The sequence below is a fragment of the Hyperolius riggenbachi genome, chromosome 5 (genome assembly GCF_040937935.1).
Source record: "Hyperolius riggenbachi isolate aHypRig1 chromosome 5, aHypRig1.pri, whole genome shotgun sequence".
NCBI classification, from domain to species: Eukaryota; Metazoa; Chordata; class Amphibia; order Anura; family Hyperoliidae; genus Hyperolius; species Hyperolius riggenbachi.
In genome coordinates, this window is record NC_090650.1 from 274,734,784 (window position 1) to 274,743,587 (window position 8,804).

Sequence of the window (8,804 nt, forward strand, 5' to 3'; positions counted from 1 at the left end):
GAGTACTGACACACAAGTGTACACGACGACAGACGAAGACAGAGTAACAACTCCAGGTTTAAATACTGACAGCAGATTCAAGCAGCCCCGCCCGAGAGGCTGAACCAACCTGCTAGGAAGATTGAGAGGTGGAAGTCAGCTGACCACAAAGTCAGCTGATCTGTCTCCTCTGCCCATAAAGGTCCTTTAGCTCCATGTAAAGGTCCTTTTGCTCCATGTGCAGGCGTGTGGACCCAAGCTGCTGCAACAGAGATCCCTGTCCCAGCTGAGTCGGGAAGCGACACCCGGGATGGCTTGGCCAGAAAGGTGACATCAGGTGTGAAAGCAGCTGCGCTGCTTTCCACCACAGAGGTAACGTTTAAGATCGTTACATTACCCCCCCCCCCTGAGGCGTGGACTCCGGACATGCCCCAGACAGGTCACCAAGAGACAATGATTGCGACGTCCTCATCTCATACTCATACTCTTCCCCTGATCAGGTACCAGAGTCGAGGACTGTCCTGTTTCAGATTCTGGATTTGGAACAAAGTATAAGTTACTGCATTTCTCGTATTCAGAACATAAATACAACCTCTCAACAGTGCGAGATATCTCATGAGTGACAATCGGTGCATGAGGCACAAAACATTTCCCACACTCAGAACATGAATACGTCTGCTCATCGGTGTGAGACTTCCAATGACTGAGAAGTTCGGTGTTATTTACAAAACATCTTACACACTCAGGAGATAAATAAAGCTGTCCCCCGCAGTGTGAGTTTCTATGATTGACAAGACCCATGTTATGTTTAAAACATTTCCCACACTCAGAACATTAATGTGATTTCTCATCAGTGTGGGACTTCCCATGACTGAGAAGTTCTTCCTCACATACAGAACACCAGTACAACTTCTCACCTGTGTGAGATTTCCCATGAGCCACAGGTCGCAGTTCTGGTACAAAAGAGTGCCCACACTCAGCACATGAAAATATATATGTATCCCCTAAAGTGAGGCCTACTATGATTGACACGATCTAAATTATGCTCAGAACATGAATGTGGTTTCTTATTACTTAGAATCTGATCAGATAATGGTACTGAGGACTGCACGGTTTCAGACTTCTGAACTTGATTTGCTGCAATAAGCAAGCTCGACCCCTGTGCAGCAGATCCATGACTATAAATAGAGTCATCACTCTCATACAGTTTGGAATTGTTATCCGAATTGTAGCTCTCAAGCTGTTCCTCAAAACTAATCTCTGATCCCAGTGAGGTCGCACTTCCCCTATACGAGTTCTCACCAGAATGCGATTTCTCAGGAATAATAGGTTGTGCAGGATGTACGTGGGACTTTCTATGATTGAGGAGATCTGCATAATATACAAAATCCTCTTTACACTGTGAACATGGAAAAGATTTATCAGACGGACGGGAGGTATCTAAATCGGGGAAATATTTGAGCGACAGATTTCCCACCATAAGTTCAGTTACACCAGTGCATGGTTTCTGGAGACCGGGATCTGAACAAGTACCAGATCCCGTATTTACCGGAGACGGCGCAGCAGACTCCTTAGAATTCGAGCCTCTCACCATCCCCCAAAAAAATGTTCTTGACTTTTTCTCGCAATTCCGCACCCAATGATCTTTTTGTCCGCAATAGAAGCAAAGACCCTCTTGGCGTCTTCGCATCCTCTCCGATTCAGATAACCTAGAGTGATGCCCTAAGAATTTCCCTGGTGAGGGCACTCTAGATTCAATTACAGAAGGGGGTGACACAGGTGCAATAGCGGTTAAAATACATTTAATTGACTCAGTTAGTTGGTCAACCTGAGTCTGCAATGTATTAACCGTTTTCTTGAACTCATTAAGCGTAGCGGTTAACACATCGATCCGTTCACCAAGTGTCACCATGTTTTTTCTCGTCTGTCGTTCTGTGACGATTAATGCCACTACTCAGATGACTGATTATTGGTGATCTGCAGTATCACCGATAATCAGATATATAAGCTAACCTCTGGACACCTGAGTAACGAGTGTTTGGTGCAACTGTAATGTTTTGAGGGCTGCACCTCAAGAGCAGGTACAGGGCAGCAAGGAGTACTACGCAAGTACTGATTCCTTCCGAAGGCCTAGACTTCCCCGAGGGAGGAGTCAGGCTGAGCGCAGGAAGGACAGAGCGTGAGTGACACCAAAGGTAGTGTCACTAACGGATCTGGGAACTGCCTCTAACAGTAAGGTCAGTTCTCGCGGTCGGGCAAGCCAGGTCGTAAACACACGGACAGATAAAGTACAGATTCAGAAGGCAGAGGCGGAGTCTAAAGTACAGGCAGGGTTCGGCAACAGGGTATCAGAAATATCGAGGTACAGAATCAGGAGGCAGATGCGGAGTCTAGAGGTGAGCCGGGGTTCGGCAACAGAGTATCAGAATAGCAAGGTACAAGATCAGAGTTTCAGAAGAATGGTCAGACAGGAAAACAGGTCATAACAGATAATCACAATCAAACTAGTACTTTAAACTATCAACAGAATCTAACTAAGTGTGGATCCCTGGCTCCGGCCGGTTCTAGCACACTTTGGGATCTGACTATGGTCTGAGTACTGACACACAAGTGTACACGACGACAGACGAAGACAGAGTAACAACTCCAGGTTTAAATACTGACAGCATATTCAAGTAGCCCCGCCCGAGGGGCTGAACCAACCTGCTAGGAAGATTGAGAGGTGGAAGTCAGCTGACCACAAAGTCAGCTGATCTGTCTCCTCTGCCCATAAAGGTCCTTTAGCTCCATGTAAAGGTCCTTTTGCTCCATGTGCAGGCGTGTGGACCCAAGCTGCTGCAACAGAGATCCCTGTCCCAGCTGAGTCAGGAAGCAACACCCGGGATGGCTTGGCCAGAAAGGTGACATCAGGTGTGAAAGCAGCTGCGCTGCTTTCCACCACAGAGGTAACGTTTAAGATCGTTACACCACCTCAATGAGATTATTAACCGAGGTGGTTAGAGTCTCAACCTGGCTGCGTAATGCATCCATAATGATGGTCTGCTGTTCTGTAACGATCGGTGTCAACTCACAGAGAGAATCTGATTATTGGTGATCTGCAGTATCACCAAGAATACAGATATATACCTGATTATTGATGATCTGCAGAATCACCAATAATACAAGTATGACTAACCTCTGGACACCTAAAACAGTGATAACAATAACGACAATGTCAAAACACCAGATCGTGGAAATGTCCACCACACAGCGATTCCTCAGAGGTGTGGTTACCTCTGAATGGGAACCCCGTATGTGAGATCCTCTAAAAGGCTGGAAGAGGAGTCTCAGCCTCTAGCAGTAACAATCTGCTAGGGCAAGCGTCTCAAAGAGGCAAGCCTCAGAGATAACCCACCAGTGGGAGACGTTCCACTGGAGGGAGAAAGGTCAGACAAGCAGAGGTTCGGCAACAGAGAGACGGCAGCAGTACAGGAACGCAAGGCTGATTCAGAGTCAGTAAACAGGCAGGGTCGGCAACTTTGAATCAGATAGGCAGAGGTACAAGATCGATAAGAGAAGAGAGTAGTCAGGGATAGCCAGAGTCAAGACACAGGTAAATATACAATACAATCCTAAACTGAGGTGTGACGTCCTTGGTATCAACACCTAGGAACTGAGCTAAGGTCTGAGCGTTTACACCTAAGTATTCACGACAGCAGACGAGGAGCAACTGACAACTAGCTCCTAAGATGCTGGGAGCGCATCTGCAGCGCCACCCAGCCAATCCGACAGCTAGCTGGAGTCAGCTGACCGGCAAGTCAGCTGACTCCCCGGCTAGCTGCATAAAGGTCCTGCCGCCGGGCGCGCGCACGCGTAATGCGTGCCCTGTTTGCGGCCGAAGGACCTGTGTGGAACAGCGAGGCGGTATCCCCGCCGGCTGTTGCACTCGACCAATAAACCCCGACCAGCACGTAACTCCCCAAAAAACATTAACCTCCTTGGCGGTCTGATTCTTTCCAGATTTTAGGGTCTAAAAGCGGTGCAATTTTTTTCCACTCTTTCAGACCCTAAAACCTGAAAAAAATCATTCTGGCAGGGACATCTGCAGCAAAAAAAAAAAAAAAAGTACCTTCCTGGGCTCCTGTGCTGCAGTTTTCTCTTTGCCCACAAGATGGCGCTAATATACATATAAACGAACTTCTCTATATTTCTCTAATATAGAGAAGTTTGTTTTCAATATTAGCCCCGCCCCCGATGACGTCACGCTGCCACCACCGCTCTGCTGCTGCCACCACGGCTGCGCTGCTCTAACTGGCTGCCGGGTCCCCGGAAGAATAGCGGGGACATGGGGGATCCCGGCGGCCAGAGAAAGACCCCACACTGCCGGGGAGAGAGGCTGGAGTCCCGCTGCGCAGCGAGATCGCGCACGGGACTCCAAAACTACAGGTAAAGCTCTGCAATGCATACCCCGACCTGAGCTCGGGATCACCGCTAATAGCTTCTTTTTTCTACCCCGAGCTCAGGTCGGGAAAACCGGCAAGGAGGTTAATAAATCTGTTCACAACTCACAACATGAACATAAAACACAATCCATTGTGGGCCTATTGAACTTAGTTAAATACAGTTTCACAAAAGAACCACCTCCTCCCACCCTCTTCAGACATACAATCAATCCAACAATGAAGGTTATTACTACTCTGAGTACCAACACAACCCAATCCATTTATCCTGTATTCAGTGTTGAACACATCAACAGACTTTGGCAATACCGTCAGAGATACCACCCCACTAAAGACAGATACCACTACTACTACCACTATCATATCAGATCTTGTCATTAAGACAGGGATTGACCCATCCACGATAACCTACAATTCCCCAACTGATAGTAATCAGGAAGAAGGGGATGACAACCTTATACAGTACAGTACCTACAATACTCAAGACAGCATACCTTCCTTTTCCCAAATTGAAATTTTGAACAAAAGTATATCGGAACATGAATCTTCATCATCAAACACCAATCACCCCTCATCAGAGAGTCCAAGTGAACACTCTGAATCTTTTTTAGACCTTCCACCCTCCCTCACGAATCACCCACCAGATTCATTACACAAACAACGTCCCAGCCCAAAAGCATCACGCATCATCCTACAGCCCAAAAGAATCCGAAAATTTCCCTATCAAAACACCGAAAACGAGGTTCAAGAGGGAAGGGGAGGGGAAAAAAGGAACAGAATATAGCTCCAATCACTGACAAAGGTACCAAATCCATTTTCAATTTATCTGACTACGTACTCAAAGAAAACAAAACAAAATTTTTAAGAAAGGCCTTTCTTTTTTTGCCCCACAAACAGTGCTCAACTAAGTGAATTATACACAGACCTCAATGCTTTTATTCGTAAGCTAACTTTGAAGAGACATTTTGCTCTAAAGAAAACCAATAAAACTGCAACACTCATCTTTACTCAAGAACACGACACACCGACAGTGACAATATATGAACATAAATTACAATTGGAAAAATGTATAGCCACCCCCCTAAAAGGCCGGTCTAGATTTTATCCAACAGCCTCTAAGGGCAATTTCATAGAATTTTTTTTATGCGCTAACCTTGGAAGATCTGCAAAAATTATGCCAAGAAGATTTCAAATTCCCTTCTAATCTATCTCCATCGGAAAAAATTGCCCTCAATCGTCTTAAAAATAATACTAACGGGATAATCAAACCTGCAGACAAGGGGGGTGGCATAGTGGTACTCAATAGAGAGCATTACATTGAGGAATCTTTCCCCCTACTCCAAGAACCTGTCAGTTACTGCATACTTCCTTCAGACCCCACTACCATATACAATACCACACTCAAGACATTCATCAATACTGCCCTGATGGATGGACTGATGACTAAAAATGAGAGACATTTCATACTAGTTGATAATTCCACCACACCATTCTTCTACCAACTGCCTAAAATACACAAAAGTTTACACAAACCCCCCGCAAGACCGATAATATTAGGTATCAATTCTATCACCAGCAATCTATCTAAATTTGTCGACCAACACCTACAAAAATATGTACGAAAATTTGACTCATACACAAGAGACTCACAGGACCTCATTGACATACTCAATGACTGCGACTGAAAACCCGACTATACCTGGTTGACATGTGACGTTTCTGCCCTATATACAAACATATCACATGAATTTGGGACCGAGGCCACACAATTCTATCTACAGTCAGACCTGGACATGCCACAGAAACAAAAGAGGTTCCTATTACAATGTGTAGAATTCATATTAATACATAATTATTTTTCCTTCATGGACACAATCTACCAACAAATAGGGGGTACGGCTATGGGCAGCAGCTTCGCACCCAGCTATGCCAATCTGGCTATGGGTCTGCTAGAGACTATATACATCTACAACAATAATCCATTTAAGGCTCATGTTGTGTTTTATAAACGATACATTGACGATTTGGTCTTTATATGGCAGGGCGATACATCCCTTATTCCACCCTTTCTCAGCTACCTCAATTCCAACAGGGCCAAGTTAACTTTCATGTCATAATATAGTAACATATCTTTGGAATTCCTGGATCTAGTTTTATTCCACAACAATGGGGAAATTAAAACCAAAACTCATTTCAAACAGGTAGATTCAAATAGTTATATTCATTTTAATAGTTTCCATCACAAACCCTGGCGGTAAACACCCCATACAATCAACTCAAACATATCCATAAAAACTGCACAGATATTCAGGACTATGAAACACAATCAAAGATACTGGTGGAAAAATTCAGTGAACGGAAATATCCCCAAAAAACTCATACAAAATGCAAAATGCAGGGCCAAAAACCCCAAGAACCCGTGAACACCCCAGAGACCACATCACAGAACAATCCGGACACCACATTATGATTCATCACAAAATACAATGCCCAACACACAGCCATAAAAATATCCTTACCCAGAGATGGGATATTCTACAACAGGACCCTTACTTACGGGAATGCATCCCTAAAAAAACAGTGATGACATATTGGAGAGCACCTAATCTCCAAAACCTACTGGCCCCCAGTAAAATCAGGGTAGAAACTAAGGGACAATCGCTAGCAGCAGGCTCCTGTGCATGCAACAAAAAATGCTGCCTAGCTTGCAACTTTATAACTAACACAGAACACCTAGTAGCACATAGTAACAAGATTTCTTACCTACCTACTCAATGCCCATAAACTACAATTTACTGTAGATCCTCCATCTGTCCCACTCACTCGGTCGCTAGAGCAGTCCTCTGCTGACCCTGTTTGTTCCCCCTAGTGGCCCACTATAAATCCGGCTCGGTCCCTATAGTGGTCCATTTCAAATCTTACACAATATGAAAAGTTGAAAACTAGAATAAAGATAATATAATATACTATAATATGACTTATAGTTAGGATATATCTAATATACACACGCCCTTAAACACCCACTATATAGGGGCTAAAGGATTGATCATAGCAACCACGGACACATAGTCAAACACATTCCGTTCTGGTTGCCACCTTTTTAACAGCCACTCTCCTTTTAATTCATTTTATTTTTTTCATCCTAATTGATAAGTATATGTGTATGCATTTATATGTGTATTGTATGTATTTATATGTGTGTTGTGGATATGTATGTATACATATGGGTGTATACATGTGTTTGAACCATACGCGCTTTTAATTGCTCTGTATTGCTTTTCCTTGTCATATGCATTGTCATCATTGGTGCTCTTCTTTAGTGTTAATTATATATGTCATGTACATTTCTGACCACTAGATGGGGTGACCACATAATACACATATATACATCTGTGTATATGTCTCATGAACTAGTACTGATTTACGCCACATAATCACACCCCACTTGTTTTTAGGAGCTCAATGCGGTTTGATTCTATCATTTTTCATTTTTTCATAGCGCCCATTCGGCACCGAGGCGCCACGCCAGTATACACTGCGGCTTTGGTAAGTTCAAACATCCCCTTTTTTATGGTTCACACCCGTCTATCTCCCCTTGCTCGTTTATTTTATGTACAGACACTGAGTGCCGGTATATATATATATATATATATATATAGAGAGAGAGAGAGAGAGAGAGAGAGAGAGAGAGAGAGAGAGAGAGAGAGAGAGAGGTTATAGGCAACCATGCACCATCACCATTAATATTACCACAAGCTATATCTCATATATTATTACTGAACATAATAGAGGGGCAAGTATATTGCAACCGGATGCACATAAGACATAAGCGATGCTTTGTGAATATGCAAATATTATCACAGCCGACACTGTGTATATAGGCACCCATTGACAAATAGCTGTACATGTTAATGGGTTCACTGTTGCAATATGTATACTGTATATCTATTGCTGGTCCAAGAAGTGGATAGTGTACATCTAACAGTTACCTCAAGTTTTTTATGTATATGTATTCTAAGTGTAGGTATGTGTATACACATGTGTATATATGTGTGCATATATATGATATGTGGATGTATGGGTCTGCCTTAATGTATTTTTATTCATTATTATATTTATTTTCCGGACCATAAGACGCACTTTTTCTCCCCCCAAAATGGGGGGAAAAGGTCAGTGCGTCTTATGGTCCAAATGCTAAAATTTGGGCTAGCTCTAGATGTCCCCCCTGCTAATGATGCCTGATGAGCCCTTCTGCAACAGGTGCCCGATAGTCTCGGAGGCGGGACCACAGTTCCCTCACTGAGCCAATCACTGTACTTGCTGAGTGTCAGTGACCTATCAGAAGTGAGTAGGAGTCGTTCCTTTGCTTGTTAAGGAACTACTCCC

The 8,804-nt window shown here is 43.8% G+C and overlaps 1 protein-coding gene across 1 annotated transcript; it reads right to left on the minus strand.

Moving 5' to 3' along the window:
* Positions 1–447: 447 nt before the first annotated feature.
* Positions 448–780, minus strand: LOC137519389 (oocyte zinc finger protein XlCOF6.1-like). The gene has a single exon (XM_068238343.1). It carries the CDS (start codon positions 778–780, stop codon positions 448–450), a length of 333 nt encoding a protein of 110 aa, XP_068094444.1.
* Between the last annotated feature and the right edge of the window lie 8,024 nt (positions 781–8,804).

Excerpts from the sequence above, each read along its gene's own strand:
- LOC137519389 (XM_068238343.1), bottom strand. The coding sequence starts at position 780 with ATGGGTCTTGTCAATCATAGAAACTCACACTGCGGGGGACAGCTTTAT.